Source organism: Phascolarctos cinereus, unplaced genomic scaffold (genome assembly GCF_003287225.1).
Source record: "Phascolarctos cinereus isolate Bilbo 61053 unplaced genomic scaffold, phaCin_HiC Scaffold_726;HRSCAF=1367, whole genome shotgun sequence".
Lineage (NCBI taxonomy): Eukaryota > Metazoa > Chordata > Mammalia > Diprotodontia > Phascolarctidae > Phascolarctos > Phascolarctos cinereus.
The window spans coordinates 205388400-205412207 of record NW_027556098.1 but is presented as its reverse complement, the minus strand read 5'-3'; the positions used below and the strand labels follow the sequence as shown (position 1 = coordinate 205412207).

At 35.1% G+C, this 23808-nt stretch overlaps 1 protein-coding gene and 1 pseudogene across 1 annotated transcript in view; both read right to left on the bottom strand.

Moving 5' to 3' along the window:
• CERKL (CERK like autophagy regulator) overlaps positions 1 to 23808 on the bottom strand; it is a 190246-nt gene that overhangs the window by 64292 nt on the left and 102146 nt on the right. Inside the window, exon 3 of the mRNA XM_021006410.2 lies at positions 14475 to 14606. Within this exon, the coding sequence (XP_020862069.1) occupies positions 14475 to 14606 (132 nt within the window). The remainder of the gene's footprint in view (positions 1 to 14474; positions 14607 to 23808) is intronic.
• LOC110221705 (adenosylhomocysteinase pseudogene) lies at positions 6198 to 7464 on the bottom strand (annotated as a pseudogene).

Sequence of the window (23808 nt, the reverse complement as noted above, 5' to 3'; positions counted from 1 at the left end):
CCAGACTTCTCACCCCATGAACACCAAAGACAACTTAGAAGGTCAATGGAAAATGTCTCTTTCTGTGGTGAGAGAGGAGGACAGGGTCCCAGCCCCATTCCCTGAGCTTGGCCACAGTGTGGTGGCTGCCTCCTGAGTTTCTAGTCCACAGACTGAGGGGGAATCCAGCAGCTGATCAGAGGGGGATTGCAGGGATCTGCTGGTGCAGGATTCTCTTGCTTTGCCCATGCTTGGATCTGGGTCACAGTTCTGGGTGGCAGTCCTGGGGTGAGGAGGAGCACTGATATGGTGGAGCTCATAGTGGCTATGGAGAGGAAATCCTCCTCACAGTTCCACGATAGAAAAGAGTGCTTCTGGTCACAGAGCACAGGACAGGAAAGAAGTAAACACCTCGCCTTTGATCATAGCACCTTGGAAGAACTGAAGATTTACAGGTCCCGACAAGTATCTCTGAAAATAGCTGCACAAGACCCCTGAAGCTTGGGACGGTACATTCTCCACATTGGAAACAGACCCCTACCTTAACAAAGAGTTTATAACTCAAGTAATTGGCCATGATCATGAGCAAGCAGTGCAAAAAGAGTCAGAATATATTATTTATTTTGGTGACAAAGAAGACGAAAACATACAACCAGAAAAGACAATGAAGCCAAACTCCTATCCAAAAGCCAGCCAAAGAAAATATGAATTTGTCCCAGGCCATGGAAGAGCTCAAAAAGGATTTTGAGAAGCAAGTAAGAGAAATAGAGGAAAAACTGAGAGTGATGCTAAAGGAGACCCCCAAAATACTGAAGAAAATAACACCTTAAAAAACAGCCTAACCCAAATGGCAAAAGAGGTCCAAAAAACCAATGAGGAGAATGCCCTAAAAAGCAAAACTGACAAATGGAAAAGGATGTCCAAAAGCATACTGAAGAAAATACTTCCTTAAAAATTAGAATGGAGCAATTGGAAGCTAGCAACAATATGAGAAATCAAGGCACTGTAAAACTAATCCAAAAGAATGAAAAAATAGAAGAGAATGTGAAAATCTCATTGGAAAAACAACTGACCTGGAAAATAGATCCAGGAGAGAGAATTAAAAATTATTGGACTATCTGAAAGCCATGATCAAAAAAAGAGCCTAGACATCATCTTTCAAGAAATTATCAAGGAAAACTGCCCTGATATTTTAGAACCAGAGGGCAAAATAGAAATTGAAAGAATCCACCGATCACCTCCTGAAAGAGATCCTCAAAGGAAAACTCCTAGGAATATTGTAGCCAAATTCCAGAATTCCCAGGTCAAGGAGAAAATATTGCAAGCAGCCAGAAAGAAACAATTCAAGTATTGTGGAAACACAATCAGGATAACACAAGATTTAGCAGCTTCTACATTAAGGGACTGGAGGGCATGGAATATGATATTCTGGAAGGCAAAGGAGATAGGATTACAACCAAGAATCACCTACCCAGCAAAACTGAATAAATTCTTCAGGGTAAAAAATGGTCATTCAATGAAATAGGGGATTTTCAAGCATTCCTGAGGAAAAGACCAAAGCTGAATATAAAATTTGACTTTCAAATACGAGACTCAAGTGAAACATGGAAGAGGTAAACAGGAAAGAGAAATCATAAGAGACTTATTAAGGTTGAACTGTTTACATTCCTACATGGAAAGATGATATTTGTAACTCATGAGTCCTTTGTTAGTATTAGGGTAGTGGGAGGGGAAAAATTATATGCATGGATAGATAGATAGATAGATAGATAGATAGATAGATAGATAGATAGATAGATAGACAAATAGAGGGCACAGGGTGAGTTGAAGATGAAAGAGTGATATCTGGAAAAGAAAATTAAGGGGAGAGAGAGGATTATACTGGGAGAAGGAGAAAGGGAGAAGCAGAATGAGGTAAATTATCTCACATGAAACAGACAAGAAAAGACTTTTACAGTGGAGGGGAAATGGGGGAAGGTGAGAGGGAATGAATGAATCTTATTCTCATAGCATTTGGCTTAAGGAGGGAATAACATACACAATGTGGTATGGACATCTATCTTACCCCACAGGAAAATAAGGGGGGAAGGGGAGAAGAGAGCAAGGGGTTGATAGAGGGGAGGGCAGATTGGGGAAAGGAATAATCAGAAGCAAACACTTTTGAGGAGGGATAGAATCAAAAGAGAATAGAATAAATGGGGGGGTAGGATAGGATGAAGGAAAATATACTTAGTTTTTTACAACATGACTACTATGGAAGTGTTTTGCATGACTACACATCCATAACCTGTATCGAGATGCTTGCCTTTTCAATGAGGGTGGGTAGGGAGGGAGGAAGAGAGAAAATTTGTAACCCACAGTTTTAAAAACACATGTTAAAATTTTTTTTAAAAAAAATCTACAATTTTCTAACATCTCCAATTATTTATCATTTTAATGATTTTCCTTTTCTGTCATATTAGCCAATCTGATAGGTATAAAGTAGTACCTCAGAGTAGATTTAATTTGCATTTCTCTAATCAATAGTGATTTAAAGCATTTTTTCATATAACTATAGATAGCTTTAATTTCTTCATCTGAAAACTGCCTGTTCATATTCTTTGACCATTTATCAATTGGGAATGACTTATATTCTTATAAATTTGACTCAGTTCTCCCTATATTTTAGAAATGAGGACTTTATCAGAATCATTTGCTATAAAAACTGCCCCATCTTTCTGCTTTCTTTTTAATCTTGGTTGCATTGGCTTTGTTTGTGAATTTTTTTAATTTAATATTATCAAAATTATCCATTTTGCATTTCAAAAGGTTCTTCATCTCTTGTTGGTCATAAATTCTTCTCTTCATAGATTTGACAGGTAAACTGTTCCTTGCTCTTCTAATTTGCTTATGGTATCACCTTTATATCTAAATCATATGCACATTTTGATCTTATCTTGGTATACTGTGTGAAATGTTGGTCTATGCCTAGTTCCTGCCATAGTATTTTCCAGTTTTCTCAGTAGTTTTTGTCAAATAGTGAGTTCTTAGCCCAGAAGCTGGAGTTTTTCAGTTCATCAAACAGTAGGTTACTGCAGTCATTTGCTGTGACTTCTGTACCTAATCTATTCCACTGATCCACTACTCTATTTCTTAGCCAGTACCAAACAGTTTTTGCTGGTTGCCACTTTATACTATGGGTAGGCTACCTTCCTTTGCATCCTCAATTAAATACCAAATTAGAAATTCTGAGTATATTATCTTTGTGATAAATTGCTGTAATCTCTTTGCTAATATTTTATTCAAAATTTTGCATCAATATTCATTAGGGAAATTGGTCTATACTTTTCTTTCTCTGTTTTGGCTCTTCCTGGATTAGGTATCAGAACCATATTTTTGTCATAAAAGGAATTTGGTAGGACTCCCTCTTCACCTATTTTTCCAAATAGTTTATATAGTATTAGAATGAATTGTTCTTTAGATGTTTGGTAAATCTATTTGGCCCTGGAGACTTTTTCATAGGGAGTTTATTGATGATTTCTTCAATTTATTTTTCTAAAATAGGATTATTTAAGTATTTTATTTCTTCATCTGTCAATCTTGGAAATTTATATTTTTATAAATATTCATCCATTTCATTTAGATTGTCAGATTTATTGGCATACAGTTGGGCAAAATTATTACTTTAATTTCTTCTTCATTGACAGTGAATTCATCCTTTTCATTTTTGATAACTGGTAATTTGGGTTGTTGTTTTTTTTATCAAATTAACTAAAGATTTGTCTATTTTGTTTTTTTTCACAAAACCAGCCCTTAGTTTTATTTATTACTTCAATAATTTTCTCACTTTCAATTTTATTAATCTCTCCCTTGATTTTCTGAATTTCTAATTTGGTATTTAATTGAGGATTTTTAATTTGTTCTTTTCCTAGCTTTTTTAATTGCATGCCCAATTTATAGATCTGCTCTTTCTTTATTTTATTCATGCAAGCATTCAGAAGTATAAAATTTCCCCTACGTACTGCTTTGACTACATTCCATAAATTTTGGTATGCTGTCTCATTACTGTCATTCTCTTTGATGAAATTACTGATTGTTTCTATAATCTGTTGTTTGACCCAAGTGTTAATCATCAAAAATATATATATTTTACTGGCTAACAGATAAAGAGGTAGATCAGTGGAATAGACTAGGTACATAATACACAGTGGGTAATGAATAGAGTAACCTAGTGTTTAATAAATGAAAATATCCCAGATTTTGGAACATGAGCTCACTATCTCACAAAAACTGCTGGAAAAACTAGAAAGCAGTTTGGCAGTTTAACTATTCTCACCACACAAAGATCCAAGACAATCCCAAAAGACTTAATATAAAAAATGCTACCTACTATCAAAGCAGTATTTTTTTCTTTATTTTTCTTGGGGTTTTCTTGGTCTGTATTTTATTTCACAGCCTAACTAATATGGAAATATATTTTTCATTACTTCACATGTATAACCTACATCAAATTGCCTACCTTCTCAATAAGGGAGAGAGCAAGAGAATTTGGAACTCACAGTTTTAAAAAATGAATGCTAAAAATTGCTTTTATATATAATTGGAAAAATAAAATATTTAATTAAAAGACACTTAAAGTCAATTATTATATTCTTTCTGAGTTGTCTCTTTTCTGAAGCTTAATGTCCCACATCCCTTAAACTAATTCTCATATGGTATGAACTCAATACTCTTCCTTGATCATTCCTGGTTTCCCATCTTTCTGGATGATGTGTAGTCAATCAATGTCCCACCTGAATGTGCTGCCTGGAAACAAACACAGTCCTTCAGTTGTGGTCTGACCATGGCACGCTAAAGTGGGATTATCATCACACTGAATCACCTCACTTGGACACTAAAATTTCACTTCATGCTGCCTAAGATTAAAAGAGCTTTTCTGGCAATCATATCTCACTGCTGATTTGCAATCTAAAGGCACTTGATCATTGTAAGACAAACAGGCTACTGAATCATACAACCTCGGTTTTCTACTTGGTGCAGTCATCTTTCTGAACCCAACTGTAAGGTTTTTCAGGTATGACCTGTTCATGATTAAACCAAGCTGGCTCTTTAATAACAATGTTTCCTTTCCTAGATATCCCTTAAACATCAATGTAATAATACAATAAAAAAATACAATAAACAAAGGTGGTCAAATCCTTGATCTTGCCATCACCCACAAATGTTTCACTTCCATGTTAGTAAATTCTACGATTCTCTTATCTGATCAGAATCTCTTGTCATTCCACCTGTCTCTCTGCTTTGCAATCCTAAACCTTGTTCTTCATCCTCAATGAGATTTCTAATTCCTGTACTACTCCATTCTTTCCCTTTGTACCAGCTACACTCTCCACCATTCCCCATCTTGACTCGATCTTGCTCCTTCAGCTCTATAATGCATTCTTCTCTCAAGTCCCATGCCCCCTTGCCCACTGATATTACCCAGCCAAATCTAAGACTTAGATCATTCCCACAATCAGCTGCCTTCACTTATACTCACATGCTGCTAACTGCAGGCAAGGAAAATCACAAAACCATAATGACTGAATCACCTACAAATTTATGTTAAATAATTGCAGCTTTGGACACCTCCATCATGCCCCAGGGACTTTCATCCTGCAAGATCATATCAGCCTTGCAACTCACATTTCATTAGTACTCACTGCCCCAGGGTGGAAGAGAGAGATCCTCTCAAAATCTCTACATAAAAGGGCATCCAGCCCAACTATCTCTTCTTTTCCAACCCAGATTCACTCCTTTGGATGCTTCTGTCATTCTCCAGGTAACTCTTCAACCAGAAGATCACATCAGCCTTGTAACTCAAACCTCATCAGTGCCCTCTGCCCCCTGGGGCCCCTCTGATAGGAATATGGAAAGTAGATCTTCTTTCAAAACCACCATTTAAGAAGGGCACCCAGGCTATCCATCCCTTCTTTTCCCACCTGGTTTCACTCCTCTGCACTTCTATATCATGACCCAGTCTGGATACCTTGCTCCCTCTCCACTACCTTTCAGTTTCCTTTTATGTGTTGCGTTTCTGCATTAGATTATAAGATTTTTGAGAACAGGAATTGTTTTATTTTTAATATTTCTTTTTTATACCCAACTAAACCTGGATTCCATTTATCGCGCTGTGCAGGAGGGGCTGGAAAGGCAAGAAAATGTGGTTGATCATTTGAAGTCTTTGAGCTGAGCAGGACTCAGTATTGGTAGTGGTCAGGTTTGAAGGGGCCCTCTGTGGGGAGGCCCATTTACTAGGACTGTTTTTCTGACAGCTTTGTTAGGTTCACATTTAGTTTACCAACGTGGGCCTCAGCCACAGCTTCATCCAGCTTCTTGTGAAGGAAGTGCACTTGTACAGGGTACTTGTCCGGATGGGTCCACGGCTCAATCTGGGCCAACACCTGGTTGCTGAAGGAATTGCTCATGACAAAGCTGGGATGGCTCATAGTACAGCCCAGGTTGACTACATGGCCTTCTGCCAGCAGGATTATCTGCCACCCATTCTTCAGCTTACAGTGGTCCACCTAAGGCTTCACGTTCATCTTCTCCACAGAATTTTGATTCAGTCACTTTATATCTATTTCCACGTCAAAGTGATATTGTCCTTCATCTGCTCAAAGTGCCTGCCCAAGATGATGTCAATGCATCCTGTGGTGGTGACTAAGATGTTTCCTTATTTGCAGGCCTCATCCATGGTGGTCACCTCATAGCCCTCCACAGAGGCCTGCATTGCATTGATGGGGTCTATCCATGATGACTTGGGCACCAAAGCCCCAAAGAGTCCGAGCACAGCCCCGCCACATCATCACAGCCTGCCACCATGCCACCTAGCCTGCAATCATCACATCTGTGGCTCCTTTGATGCCATCGATGAGGGACTCATCGTAGCCATACAGGTTGTCAAATTTGCTCTTCATAACAGAATCATTCACGCTGATGGCTGGAACATTCAGAACTCCATTGACCTTCATCTTGTATAGACTGTGGATGTCTGTGGTGTTTTCCTCTGAGATGCCTCTGATGCCCTTCAGGAATTCAGGGTATTTGATGTGAATGAGGTTGGTGAGGTCCCCACCATCATCTAGGATCATGTTGAGGGGCTGCCCATCCTTGAAATAGAGGGTCTGCTTGATGCACCAGAGATATTCCTCATCAGTCTCCCCCTTCCAAGCATACACAGGAATGCCAGTTTTGGCAATGGCCACTGCTGCACGGTCCTGGGTAAAGAAAATGTTGCAACTGGACCTTGGCTCCCAGGGCCACCAATGTCTCAATAAGAACAGCTGTTTTCTCAGCCACATGGAGACAGCCAGTAATCCAGGCACTCTTCAGTGGCTTGGAGGCTGAATATATCTCTCGAAGTTACATCAGGCCAGGCATCTCATTCTCTGCTATGTCCAGGGCCTTGCGTTCTCAGGTAGCCAGGCTGATTTCAGTTACTTTGTAGGGCAGTTTGTCAGACATGTTGTGGCCTCCTCCACAGTTACTTAATGACTTAGCAGACACCACCATGCATAAGTTTCAGGATGGGGGGGGTGATGGGGCCACAGGAAGGCCAAGGAGGGCGGCAGGCAGCACCAGGAGGCTATTTCTATTTTCAGAGTTTAGCACAATGCCTGGCATATATAAGCACTTAATAAATGTTTATGGACTGATTCACTAACTGCCTTGAGCCCCTCTAAAAATTGAAGGCTCTAGGAGGAACTTAACAATGTTAAAAGGAGTTGAAGGGTCAACAGCTTTGAGAGGAATTTCCTACATTAAGAAAGTCAAAGGGGTGGTTAGATGTGCCAAGGAGGTTTCAGGTGCTGAGGGAAGTTCCTGGGCAAAATAACATGGTTTGCCAGTAAGGGAGCACAGAACAGAGCTGGAAGGGAAACTAAATAAATATTAAAGAATTTCTGGATCAAAAAATTAAATCAGAGAAACAATAGATAAATGGAGTACATAGTCAAAGTAGTTTGAGGGGATAAATTCTATCTCTAAACACTTTCATTATCAAAAGGTACCAAGGACAGATCAATGAATTGGGCATGAAACAAACAAAAATCCCTAGAAAATCAACAAATCAAAACACCAATTAAATATCAAAATGCAAATTCTGAAAATCAAATAAGTGATTAAATAGAGAAAGCAAAAATATTGAAAAACTAATATTAACTAGGTCCTTACTTGGGGAGAAAAACATAACATACATAAATCATTAGCTGATTTGACTTTTAAAGGAAAGAAAAAACTAAATGAGAAAGAATTCATAACAAATGAAAAGAAGTAAAAAAAATTATTAGAAATTATTTTACCCAACTATATGCCAATAAAACTGATAAAGTATTTGAAAAGGTTGAATATTTACAAAAACATAAAGTTCCCAGATTAACAGAATTAACAGACTGTAAATAACCCAATTTCAGAAAAAGAAACTGAAAAACTTATAAATGAACTCACAAAGAGAAAAAAAAATCTGGGACCAGAAGGATTTACAAGTGAATTGTCTGATATAATTCAGTAAATACTACTAAGTCCCTCACATGTGTCAGGCACTGTGCTAAGTACTAGGGATACAAAAAGAGGCAAAAGACAGTTTTTATTGTCAAGGAGCTTACAATCTAAGAATAACTAATTTGAATACCACATAAACTGTTTGCAATGAAAAGAAAATAAGGGGGCTTGCCACATTCTTTCCATAATATGAATATGGTCTTAATACTTACATCATGGAGAGTCAAGACAAAGAAAGAAATGTATAGATCAATATCACCACTGAATATCAATGCTAAAAAATTTAAAAACATATCAGTAAGGAGATTATACACTTTGACCACATTGGATTTATATCAGTAATTCAAGGTGGATTCATTAGAAGGAAAAATTGCAAGTATAATAATATTAAGAACCCAAAAAAGTGATTCTATAAATAGAAGAAGAAAAAGGTTCTGACATAATGCAAAACACCAAAAAAAACCTCCACCATATGAATAAATGATCCTTTCCTTATTATTTTAAGTAGTATAAGAGTCAATATAGTGATGGGCATAAACTAAGACCCTTGCCAGCCAGATTAGGGATAGATATGGTAAGGATATTCATTATCACCACATCTGTTATTTTATAGTTCTAAAAATGCTAGTGATAGCAATAAGGCAAGAAAGAAATAAAGGGAACAAAAGCAGCTATAAGAAGAAATAAAGTCATTACTTTTTGTAGATGATTTTTTTTAGAGAACCCCAGAGTCAATTAAGAAGTAATTGAAAAAACAACTTTAGCAAATTTCAAAATTTATAATAAATTCCCATAATCATCAGCATTTCTGCCAACACACCTAGCAAGAAGCAATAAAAGGAGTAATTCCATTAAAAATAACTCCAGGATGTATAAAATGCTTGGGAGTCTACCTACAAAAGCAATGACAGAAACTACATGAATACAACTACAAAAATTTATTTGTGGAAATAAAAACAGAAATAGATAATTAGAGCAATATTTATTGCTCATGAAAAGAATAAGCCAATATAATGAAAATTACAACATATCCTAAATTAATTTACTTAACCTTTGGCAAATAATTAGAAATCAAGAAGATGATGATAGGTAATAATTGAACAAATTATGACATTAATGCAATGGAATATTATTACGCTGTAAGAAAGGATAAAAAATACTATTTCAGAGAAACTTGGAAAGACATAAACTGATACAGAGTAAAGTAAACAGAACCAGGAATAACAATTTATATAATATAAAAATTACAAAGAATAACATTTTTGAAAGACTTGAAAACTCTGATCAATTGTTGATCATTAGATCAAGTACAATTCCAAAGATCCAGTGAAGAAGTATATTTCCTATCCCATGTCAGAAATGTGATGGGTTAAGTAGGCAAAATAAGATTTTTTGGCCAATGGTGGATTTTTTTTTACTTAACTATACATACATACATACATATATATATATATATATATACATACATACATGTATATACACACACACATATGTATATTACGTATATATATATTTTTTTATTATAAAGGATAAAGGATGGATAAAGATAGGGTTCCTCAAAAAATGAGAAAAAAGAACAAATCACATAAAAGCATGATAGCTTTCTTAAATTTATTATATACATTAAAATACATCATGTACATATATGTATCATATAGTTATTAACTTTATTACATACTTAAAAAGAAAATCAAACTCTAAATAATATTCAGTTTCATCTAACTGTACCCTCTTTACTACAGCTTATGTAAAAATGTTAATTTTATTTGGTATGCATTAAGTTCAGAATTTTTAAAAAAAAACAGAAAAAAAATCACCATATGATTATTTCTTTCAAGAATGTTTTTTAGAAACACTAGTTGTTGGATTCTAATTTCCAATTTATTTTGCTATTGTCTTCATTTTATATGGCGATACAATTCTTTCCATTCATTTTATTGGTTAGGATTGTTTACTGTGTATTCCTCTGCATTCTGTTACAATACAATAAACATTTATGAAGTCGCTGTGACAGACACTGTGCTAAGCTCTAAGGATACCAATAAGAAAAAGAAAGGCAGTTTCTGCACTCAAGGAGTTTACAATCTAATAAGGGAACACTGTACATAAAAAGCAGGGGTGGGGGCAAGGGGAGTGAGGGTAGCCAGCATGGGGGCATGATGAGAAGCCAGAAACAAGCTGAGACATTCATGTAAAATGAAGAGATGGTTGGAAATACTCAGTTTCCTATAAACAGAGGCTTTGGGAGATTTTTGTTTCATTCTCCACACCTCAGTCAGATGGACAGAGGCAATTGAAGGTACTGATGAGGTATGAATACAAAGTTAAAGTAATGCTCATGATGATGAGTTTCCTGGTGATATTTAGGGTGGGGGGGAGAAGGGAGGGAGGGAAGAAATGGTGATGCTTGAGTAGAAACCAAGGACAGTAAATGGTATAAAAAGAAATGTTCACTTTTACTTTTTCTTCTTCTTACTCTCCAACCTGCTCTTTACAAAGAAGATGAGAGATAAAAAATACTGTTCTCAACACTAGTAAATGATCTGTTTCTACTCCAAATCCCCCTTCTCTTCCTCTCACCCAAACAAAAATAATAGGTTTTTACCCCTTCTTTCCTTTTAATCTTTTCTTCACAACTCAACCTCCAAATCTGGAGTTTCTTTTGCTTATTATTTATCTCTCCCTTCTTTTAAATATTCCCCCATTACTACATGTTTCCCTGCTAAATTTGGTGTTTTTCTACACTAAATTCTCTGTACATGTTTTAAACTTTCCTCTGTTCAGATGAAGGGAAAGTGAAGTTCATATGATGCTTGTTTACCCCACCTCTTTCATATTTCTATGTGTTTTTTTTTCTTGTGCTCCTCAACCAATTATTTGAAATTAAATTCTATACCTCTTTCCTTCCCTTTCTTCCAAGGTGTATTACATTTTTCTTCCCTTTTCTTAGTTATTCTTAGTGTAAGCATTTATCTTCTGTCTTTTGAAATATCACACTCCAAGCTTTGTTTTCCTTCAAGGTGATAGCTTTCAACTCTTGCGTCACCCTAGCTGTGTTACTTGAACTTTCTATCTGCTTGTGGTACTTTTTCTTTAACCTGGAAGCTCTGGATTTTAGGCTATAGGACTCCTTTGAGTATTCACTTCAGTGTTTCTTTCAGGAGGACACAGGTGGATACTTTATGCTTTGTTTTGCTTTAGTTTGGTTTTGCTCTCTGATTCTAATAGGTCTGAGAAGTTTTAATGTACAACCTCTTTAAAATGTGGTATCAGGATTTTTTTTCTTTGTAGTTTTCAGGTAGTCTACTAATTTTTAGATGATTTTTCCTTGACATGTTTTCTAGGTCAGTTCTTTCGATAGGAGCTACCTTAAACATTTTCTTCTATTTTTTTCAGAATTTTGATTGCTTCTGCCTCAAGGAATGACTGATTCATTTTCCTTCCATTCTAATTTTCAGTGCATTTGCTACTTGGTTAAATTTTTGTACTTCCTGTAATAAGCTATTCATTTTCTTTCCATTTTTCTTCTAAGGCTTTTGTTTCATTTGTAATTTCTTTTTAAATCTTTGTTTTAGCTGTTCCTGGAAATCCATTAGACCCTGTGACCAAGTCATACCTTTATGAGTCTCTGATTAGAGTCACTGTGAAGTTTCTCTTTTTCTCTAGACTTGTATCTTAACCATGCCCCCGTAAGTAATATTTCTTTATCATCAATTTATTTTTGTATTTACTCATTTCCAGCTTCATTTCATGAACTGAAATGTTTTGGTCAGGGCCAGGCTCTGACTATTCTAGCACACTTGGCTGGGATGGTAAGCACTTGTTTGTTCCAAAGGTGCTTCTTCTGCTGCTGGCGTTTCATATAAGTGCTAACAGGTAGCAGACTCACCTATATCTTCTGAGTACAGCTCCTTCAGGACTTTCAGGTGCAGTTTAAGTCAGCTTACTGCAAACTTTCAGAGCCCCAAGAGCATGTGAAATGACTGCTGTCCTCTTGGTAGGATTTTTATTATTTTATTCACTTTCAGTCCCCATATCCAGGCTAAGACTTCTGCAGATATTGAATGGACCTGGAACTTCCTTGTTTGATCATTTTAGTCTTGGCTCCCTTTGTCTGGGGCTTGCTTCCCTGCTGAAAGGCCTCTAAGCATTGAATTTGCTTCAACCAGGTTACTCTGACTAGGAACACTTCTTAAGTTCGGCACTAAATGTCTAGATGTCCCCTGTTACCAACCTCGACTGAAGGTACTCACTGTAGTTTATATCTTTATTGCTTAAATGTTTTATCACATTACTCAATCCCAGTGTTTAGTACAGTGCCTGACACACAGTAGGAACTTACTAAATGTTTACTGAATCAATCAATTAATGAATAACCATGATCTGATCTGGTGGTCTTTTGTTTTCTCTTTTAAGTAAAGTAAAAGGCAAGTTCCTCAGATTATATTGTATGAAAGGGCTAGAATATGCCACAAATAAAAGAATTTCAAAGAAGAAATGGAATGAAGGGTGTCATCAGCTTTGAAGGAAGCATAATATTTAAAATGATAAGAAGAGTATATATTTAAATAGTACCTCTTCATTTCACTTAACTTCCCAGGGCCCTAGGCACATCTTAAAACATAAAACATAAGTTGCAGAGATGGTGCTGACTTGCATTGGTAGAGGAAGTTCCCTCAATGGAGTTCCTAATATCAGTGAAAATCACATGTCTGTTCCCTATCCCTAATATACATATACATATATAGACATAGTTGCATATACACGGACACGTACATACATATACATACATAAACATAAATGTGTCTATATACATCATATACATGTATATTATGTAGAGATACATACACAGATATGTGTATGTATGTGTGTGTCTCCATGTATTCAAGTATCTAGGCATATGTTGCTACATATAGCATTTTAAGCAAATATGATTATGTGCTCTGTTGTTATTCAGTCATTTTTCAGTTGTGTCTGACACCTTGTGACCCCATTTGGGGTTTTCTTGGCAAAGCCACTGAAGTGGCTTGCCAGTTCCTTCTCTAGCTTTTTAACAGGTGAGAAAATGGAGACAAACAGGGTGAAGTGGCCTGCCCAAGGTCACACAGCTAGAAAGTGTCTCAGTCCAGATTTGAACACAGGACAATGAGTCTTCCCCACCCCAGGCCCAGCACTCTATCCACTGTGTCACTTCACTCATGTACTCATGTTAATTAGTGCTAACTATCAGGTATATATCTTTCTTTAAACCATGATCTTTTTTTTTTCCTGAAAGAGGAATTAACATGCCTAGGCCCATGTACAAATATACATATCACCAAGTACATGGTTACATATACACTGTGTCATGAAGAAAACAACAAAAGGAAATGGAGCTACTGTCGGCCATGGAAACAGAAGGTCTGGTGGAAACCTCAATTCCTGCCCTTCCCAGCCATCTCTTTGGCAAGTTCTTTTGTTTTTCTAAAGCTCTATGTTCTCATTTTCAAAACAAGGGTGACAAAATTTGTAAAATCTGTCTTGCAATGAAGTTGTGCTCTATCTCACCGCCTGAAACCAGTAATTAAGTACTCACTTTTGACCTAACCAGTAGGGGTCAGAATCAGAGCAAAAACAATAGGAGGAAAGCATTCCATGGAAGGCTATCAGACATACATTTTTTATTTAATCAACCAGGTTGTCACACTTCAAAAATAATTCAATGTAACCAGGCCACCTACATATCTAAAGTTATGCTTCACTTTAACAATAATACATTTTGAGGGTAAGAAGAATAACAACTCTTTCTTTAGAAAGTATACTAATATGACATCATAAAATGTTTTACAAATAAATAAAATTATAATGATTTAGTTAAAATACATGATTTTAAAAGGTCAGGCTTCCAGAATTCTATTCTAATAAAGATTAGAAGCAAATTGGCTGCTCATGTAGATTTTTTTAAAGGGCTAAATTAAATTCTTATAATCACTTACTTGTTACATCAGTCTTTATTTCTGCAAGCTTCAAAAGAGGCTCAACATGTTCATGGTAGATGTGAGTAGCTTCTTTTTTATGACTTTGTGGGTTAATAAGTACTTTTAAGGATTTGGGCCGGTTTGAAAATTCTGAAAAAAAAACCCCATAAACCTTTATATTTTAAAGATAGTGCCTAGACATTTTAACTTTTAGCATTTCAAAAACTACCCACTTAAGATTTTAGCTAGAAAGTTATAAACAGGTTAAAAACTCTTCATTATCTGTATTTAAAATGAATTTTAACATTTTCTAAACTTGGGTTGTTGCATCAACAGATTTACTTTTAATAAGCCAGCTAATTAAGAAAAGAAACCCTTAGTTTATAAGAAAGTAGGATCATGGCATTCCGTTCATGCAGGAAAATGTGAATAAAAGCTGCTTTTTAAATATAAAGCAAGTTTTATATATTTTCCCCAGTCACATACAACATATTAAATGTTCTTTCAACTTTAGTTTCTAGAGAAAAGCAGTGAACCATAACATATATAGTTATCCATTTCCTCTCCCTAAATAAATATGTTCATTATCTGAATCGGACACTTCAACAACCCTGGGGCCGCTGAAGCCCTGACCTACTAATGAGCTCAGGGTTAAATAAAACAAGTAAGGATGAGTCAGTGCAAAAGCACCTATAGAAATACATGTTAGTAATGAAGAAAAAGGTTTTAGGTCACAGCTCAAACCTGAAAAAAAAAAAAAAAGAGACCGAGGAAAAAAGAAATATTCTGTTGGGAATTCAATAGGAAACGCCTCTCAGCAGGGATTTGATGATAGTGCTACCTCACAGTTGGTGCTGAGATTTGATACTGCAATTTTCTGGGTCTGCAAGATGCTTATCACTTAGGACACAGCTGGAGCAGGTGCAAAGCAAATTTTCTGTTGTTAGTCAGGGTCAGGAGGAAAATGCAAGCTATGGAAAGTCAAAAACTATTTCTGCTTTAACACCACTGAATAAGAAACCGATATTTCGATTTTATACTTGCCTCTTTGGAAATAAGATCTATTTTTGTGGATTTTAATAATACCATTACCAAAGAAGATTTAAGTTAAAATTCCCATCACGCCAATGTCACATTTTGAACAGCCCTAGAGTCTGCTCAGCCTCATCCTCATTTTCCTTCTCCAATGTGAAATTTTCCAACAGTAGAGATTCCTTTCAACTTCAGAGAGATCCAAATGAAGAGGTGGGGTAGTGAAATTATTTTCAAGATACAAATTCTTCAAATATATAAAAACACTAACATTTTTGGATATTAAACTAATTGATAAAAATTATCCTCAGGCACAGATTAACTGGGGCAGCCATTAGGAATGATCTTTTAATAAAAGACTCCTATAAAAAAAAAACCACAAAGCACCTAAAATGACATATGATTAAAGCTAATGAATTATTTTTACAATGATAGTAGAAGATCCCTGTATTTTTCAAAAATACTTATGATGAGGATATAAAAATAAGTAATTTAAGTTTTGGGTTATAAACGGTACATTAAAAACTGCATAGTACAATGGAAATAAAAACAGATTCAATGGGCATTTGTGAGCATCTACTGTGAGCTAGGTGCTAAAGAGGCCCTGCCCTCAAGGAGCTTATGTCCTATTCTGGAGGGGGGAGAATTATATAGACAGATGATGGGGAAGGAAAGAAGAAATGGGAGAGAGACACAGAAGAGTGAGAGGAGACACAAAGACAGAGAGGCAGAGAGAGAGACAGAGACAGGGAAACAGACAGAGATGAGGGACATAGAAATAGAGATATAGACAGACAGATATAATTAAATACAGATACAAAATAAAAACAGAGTAACTGCCAAAGGAGGTCACAAATCTAATATGAAGGCCAGTTTGTTGATAACAGAATGGGAGTGATAGAATGAGAGTGAGAGTGGCATATGTGGACACCTGAGGGACGTAAGGTAGACAGTGGGTGTGAATGAGCATGAATTGGCCAGTCTACAACTCAGAATTGGGCTTCTAAGTGGAGTGACAGACCAGTAAGTAGCAGATGGTTGTAGTGGATGGTCCTGCTATTTACAGTACCTGTGTGACCATGGACAAGTCACTTAAACTCTCAACCTTGGCTCCTTAGCTGCAAAACGAAGGAGCTGGACTAGATGGTCCCTAGAGTCCCTTCTGGCTCTAAATCCTATTGCTGAAATTACACGTAAAGGAACCATGACTTAATGGTCACCTTGATACATTGATTTTTATTAATTCAATTTATTAGATTTATATCGGACCCTTCCTCAAAAGAGCTCTAGGTGCCGCTACTTTTTTTAAAGCAAGACATCTGGGATAAAAGCATCAGAGAGCTAAGAAACAAAAGAAGTACAGAAGTAAACAAAAACTAATTATGATGCATAGAGTATTCATCTTTGAAAGCCCTTGTCTTTCAAAGAAAATTATACCAGTTAACAATTCAAATATTCTTTGTTTCCTTCCACTTTCGATTTCCAAGTCTATAAAGGTTTGTTTCAAACCTCAGGAACTTCTCTCCTAGAGAAATATGTCTTTCATTCCTTCAGGGAGAGGCACATGTTGATGGTAATAAGAAAGAAAGGAATGCAATTGCATTGTAGATATCCAATAGATTTCTAACTTTTTTCCTTCCATTTACAACCACATGGGACAATAAATGGCCCACACTAAAAATGTTCAGTTGTGCTGAAGAAATTGTGAATTATAAAGGCTTTCTATCCCTGTCCTATTATACTACAATATACAGAATTTATTTTTAAAAACTCTTTCAATTATACTGATTACAGAGCACAACAGCGTGGCAGAGCAAAGCCCTAATCAGAAATGTCAAGACAATAATTTCTCCCCTCTGTCCATTTGGCAGGAGAAGGATGCAAATTATTTATAAAGCTAACGATAAAAAAAAATGTATATTATAGGATCAGTGTGAATTTAGTTTAAGCTCTCTAACATTCTAAATCTATAATTATGTAGAGTGATCTTTTTTGATATAGATGATGATTGCCTTGAAACTTAAATTCAATAGTTCCAAAATAATTCATTTATATTCACTTCACTATATTTAATAAGCCAGGACAATTAATTTATTGGTTCTAGAAAGACTTGAAGTAAAAAGTTTGGAGCGGGGCTTGGAGGTTGGAGGGAGGAGGAAGACCTTTTTTTTTAAAAGTTAAACTTGAGTTAACCACAAAATTAAATTAACTCAAACTCTCCATTCTCCAACTTTCCTGGTGAGTCAAAGTTTTCTTATACATTGCTTGGGCTTGAATCAAAAATGTCGCTTTTATTACTTTTGACGTTTTCTATTTTTATTTCCTTCAAAAATGTCCATTTAATGTAGAAATAATGGGTATAGAATTGATATGCTTTAATTAGCAATTAGCTGGTAATCTTCAGTGCATAAAGACTTTTTGAATAAAGTAGAATTTATAGAATTGTAAGTGAAGCAAATTCCTCAAAAATGAATTTAAAATTTTCTTAAACAAATATTTTCCCAAAGTACAAATGATTTATCGATACAACCAAATTCTGGTCAATATACCAAGAAAGGGATGAAAGATCACGTGCTTGTTACCAGTTAACTTATTTAGCTATAAAAGAACTTCAGTATGTCCCCTATGGATCATGAAATTTAGAGAAATTAATCTAGTATCTCAAACAAATATTTGCATATGAAGGCTTAAAAATTACAATACTTGAAGATTTTTCTTTTAACTTATTTGAGGTTATCCAGGACATTCAGCACAACGGTCAAGTGAGAGATTGTATGAGTCTAGCTCCTCATCATTACCTGAAAAAACTAGAAATGTACCAAGTAAAAGAACCACAAAAACTAAAATAAGGGGAAAGGAAGGAAATACCCATAGAAAAATTAGCAGAGAGAATGAAGCAATGATCAAGCAATGAAACGTTCTTAGTTTCTCTATATGTCAAGCTCTGAGGATAAAAGAAAGACATGAAACAGTGTCCATCCACAAGAGGCTTACATTCTAATGGGGATGACAACAAGAACATATGTAAGTAAATATATAATATATACAAAATAAATATGAGATAGTTTGGGTAAAGAAGGCACTACCCAATGGGGAGATCAAAAGAGGCTCCATTTGCAAGTGGTGCTTCAGCTGCCTCTTAAAAGAACCCGGGGACTCCCACAGTTTGAGGTTTATGAGAAAGCACATTATAACAGGCATGGCAGCATTATATTATACACAGAAAGACAAAGATTTGTGTTTGTTGATGGTCACAGACACATGTACATAAAGGATGTGATCCTGGGAAATTTGCTTTTCCTCTCAGTGCTCCAAGGCAAGCCTCTTGTCTATAAATTTCAGAGTTGGTGTGTATTTACAATAATAAAGAAAATTTTTTCACGGAGAGTCCCCTATACTAAACTATTTTATAAAGCTGAAAAAATATGGTATGTGAACAGAATGGAATATTATTTCACAGTAAGAAATAACAAAGGAAATTCAGAGAAACAGGGGAAACATATAGATAGATAGATAGATAGATAGATAGATAGATAGATAGATAGATAGATAGATAGATATGTCACAACAGAGAGGTAGGAGATATAAAGACAAAATCTTCAACATACTGTCAGTATTTCAAACATTTTTGCTCAATTTTTGCTAAATATTTGCAAATAATTTTGCTTAATTTTTGCTCAATTAATTGCTCTGTCACAAGGGAGAGTTTATTCTGGAGTTAGGGTGGGAAATGATTGATATAAAGACAAAAGGCATCAATAAAGTGTATTCTTAAATGTTCAGGGATACATAGCTGTTCCCTTCCCCCCCAAAAAAAAACCCCTACAACTTTTATAAAAGACTGTTATACAAAAATCTATAGGGATATTAATTGAAAAATATAAGATTGAGTCATTACCTAATAGACAATAAATCAGAAGCAATCAATAGTTTCAAAAGAATTACAAACTATCAATAACCATCTGAAAAAATGTTCAAAATAATAATTACAGAAATGAAAAATCTAACAACAGTAAATAACACTTCACAATCATCAAGCTATCCAACATGCTAAAAGATGGAAAAACATTGTCAGAAGTGATGTCAGATATAGGCCCAGTAATTCAGTACTGGTACAATTGTGAATTGATTCAACTACTTTGGAATAACAATATGGGATTTTACAAGAGTTACTAAATTGTTCATACCTTTTACTTGGCCAGTAACTCCACTACTTTAGCCAATACCTCAAGGAAGTTACTGACAGGAAGAAAAAAAGCCATCCTAAGAAAATGTCTATAGTAGCACTATTTGTGAATTAAAATCCAGATGCAAAATATGTGACCAATAATTGGGAGAATGGCTGAACAGAATATAGTATGGAAATGTAATGGAATATTACTGTGCCACATGGAATAAGAAACGCAGAATTGAAACACTGACTCTTAAGTATTAATGTATAGGGTAAGAAAATGGCACCAAAAGAACAATATAAGCAGCCATTAAGACAATTTTAAAAGCCAACATTGGGAAGAAATAAAGGTTCAGAGATGATGCCAATACAATATTATCAAAGTTAAAGGACACATTTCTCCTTTCTGTTAATAACTGATTTTTTTTTTTAGGGAACATACTCCATGTGTATGTGCACGGGTGCATGCGTGTGTGTGTGTGTGTGTGTGTGTGTGTGTGTGTGTGTGTGTGTGTATGTGTGTTAAGGGGGTATTTTGTATCTAATGGGAAGTATCTGTTTTGTCAAAATAAAATGTATCAACAAATTTTAAAAGACAAAGTTATGCTTAACTATCAATACTCATAATATGATATTCAGCAAAACTAAATAAAAACTACAAAAATGTGTTCTTAGAATTTTTACATAAATAATGTAGAAAGATAAAATATGCAAGTCACTTGAAAGTTATTTTATAAATTACAGCAGCATAAAATGATCAAATTGTAACTTTTTCATATATAAAAGCAAGCAAAAAAGGCCAAGCATTTGTTTTTAAAATAAAATTGTTCTTTAAAAATGATCAAAGGTTTTATCTCAATTATATTTATTTAAGACACATAAAAACTTTGAAAGTGGTTAGCATGAAAAGTTGGTAGGCTTTTTATTACCACCATTTAGTTTTTGTTTAAAGAGACTAGCTTCCCCATCCCACTTCCATTCTTCATACAAAATAAAAACAGTAATTACATGAGATTAAAAATCGGGCTAAAGCTTTCCTAAATTTAAATCCTAAGTAGCAACCACTGGCCTTTTTTCTCTAGAACTAAAAGAAACCAAGGTGAGTCATTTGTTTTGATCTAAAACACAGGAGTTAAATGTAAAAGAGTCATCCAGCCTGCAGTAGCCTAATCTTTACTAACAACATAAACATCTCTAAATAAACACATTCTATTGATTATATGATAGGCATAAAATAAACATAACAGAAAGCTAACTCTAAGGAACAATTTTTTTTAATGTTTCCTAACTTAGAGAATTTCATATCATATCAGGCAATTACAAACTTGATTTTCTCTATTTCCTAAGTTACCTTTAATTAGAAACTATATAAGGAAGAAATCAGTCACTTAAACTGAAGGTAGTAACTACCATTTTCCTTCAGATATACAATGTTTTTGTATTGCTAGAATCTGAAATTCAATACTAATACAACAGATATGAGTCAACAAAATAGTTTTTTCACAGCCTTATCGTAGCCTCTTATTTCATATTCCAACTATATCTCTTTAGCACCCCAGTTTAAAATGAAGCAGCAGCATACGACAGAATGACCAACTGTTCCTCTGTTAGAAACAAATGTGCTAATATGTACTAGTTTAAACTTGATCTATGAGTGAATCAATGAACCATGAAGGGTGGGGGTTAATCAGGGTGTTCTCAAAACAAAGGCTCGTAGGGCAGCAGAGACGCCACTCTCAGACTTCACATCTGTGCTGCTTTTGTCATTGAGTTTTACTGAAATAGCTTCATGTTTGCAAAAGTTAAGGGCATCAAACCATGTCACAATCCCATATATTTGCAAGAATTTTACAAAGAGGAATTTTAAAACAACCAGCAACAGTTTTTACAAGTACAAAAACCTAATTATAGGAAATAAAATTTTATTTGCATTAATGATAGCTGTATCATAGCCATTTATAATAAACTACGCCCAGTTAATACATAAAACTAAAGATAACAAACTCACATCATGTTAGACATATTCACATCCAATCTCAATGTGGGAAAACAGTGTATATGACAAACAAATTTCATTAAAAATTCTGGTTTTTCACAGTACGACCCGTTATAGCTAATGTATACTTGCTGATTTAATACTTATATTAAATGTAATATATTTTTAAATGTAAAAAATTACAAATTAATATTCATCCTGAGAATGTAAACACAGAAACTTACTTCATAAAAGAATTGCCAAATTGCATATTGAAGGATGGGGCCACATTGCTAAGAGTAACTCACTCCATAGCTTGTCTTTCAATAGCAAGTAATCTGAATTTATTTTAATAATTCAGTTCAAATACAACAACCATTTACTTTTGTCATAGTTTGATACCCAAATTAAATGTATTTTGTTTGATTTTAAAAGTCTGTGTAAAGCGTACCTTACATTAAACACAATTAAAAATTAAAATTACAATTACAAAGCAGAAATATGATTCTTTCTAGCTTTAAAAATTATCTTTAGTTTAATTAAAGACTTCCTCCACAAGATACAAGAGCTCCTTTTGTATATTTGAAATATAACTGAATCAAGAATTTTTTAAAAAGAACACCTGTAACCATGATGACAACCATCTGTAGATTATAACAAGTTATAAAGTAATAAAAATTTTATTCAAATGTTTAAAATTCCAAAAAGCTTAAAGCTCCTGATTTGGTCAAATAGATAACCACTGTTTTCTGCCTCACATACAAGTTGTAAATTGTGGTTTTTAAAAGAGAAGGAATAACTTATCTCCAAGTTCTTTATCTGTAACAACAGATCTCTAGACCTAGAACATATGTTTGTTTCCTAACAGAGGATGAAATGTTCGTTATTAGCAAAATTAATGACATCCCTGTGAAATAGACCAACTATTCAAGACCACTTAAGTAAATGTTTTAGAATCAAATATTCAATTAAGAAGTTTAAAAATTCCCATGACCAGAAATTCTTTCAGCTCAAATGACTCATTAGGTGCCCTAGAGTAAAAGTGACTAGCTTAATTTCAAGCCACAAGATACAGAATTATTAGAACCTTAGAGATCAAATTATCTAGTCCAAAACCTTCATTAATAGTTAAGGAACTGAGGCCTTAGCTCAGAGCTGAGGTCTTTAGGTTTATCAAACACTTAGTTAATAGGTTTGCTGCTATATGCTTTGTATCTAATCAATTTGTCTGACTGAACTCTTTACTTCTTAATCAGTACCAAATCATTTTTTGATGAATATTGTTTTGTAGTATAGTTTGAGATCTGATACTGGGAGGTCTCCTTCCTTCACTTTCCTATATTACTTCCCTTGAGTTTCTTGACCTTTTTGCTCCTCCAATCTATAACCAGGACTCGGGCCTATTTAACTAGGGCATCTTGCTATCTACTTCCTGCTACCAGAGAACAGTACTGCAACAATTCCCTCTCCCACTGTCACCTCCCTCCACCCATCTCTTGCTAATAGAATAATAAAACAACAATGTCACTTCTGCTAATGGGAAAAATGAGTTAACTAGGACTTCATTTTAATATGATTCAGAGTCATAGGCCCCCAGGTAGAAGTATTCTACCCTTTCCCCTTCCTTTGTGCTCTCTAGACCCCTGTTCTATTGTTAGCAAACTTCTCTTCACAATGTACCTCGTCACCTTGCAATCATGGAGACTTGGTTCCCCTAGAAGATACTATATACCTGCCCATCCTCTTAAGAATTTAATGTACCATCTCTCATTCTCCTCCAGCCCTTCCCAACCTGGGTTGGAAGTGTGATTTAGACATGTTTATTATTCCTCACTTGGAGCCTCTGCCCCTATAAACCACTCCTTGGAGGTTCATCCTATCCAGCTCTATTACCTATTTGGATCCTTATGGCTGTTATCTACTGGCCTCATCATCATTCTCTCACCTTTCTCAAGGATTTCAGTGATTAGATAATTAGTAATTCACAGTCTCACTCTCTACCTCAGTTCCTTCCCTTATACATCAAGGGCTTCAGACTGCAAAATTGATATATTCTCAAATATCCTTGCTACAGTCACAATTGTATTGACTGAGTCCATACAGTTTTATGTTATCCAGTCTCAACTGGGCCCTCACTGTTACCCACCAGTACTTTTATTCTTCCTTGACTGACT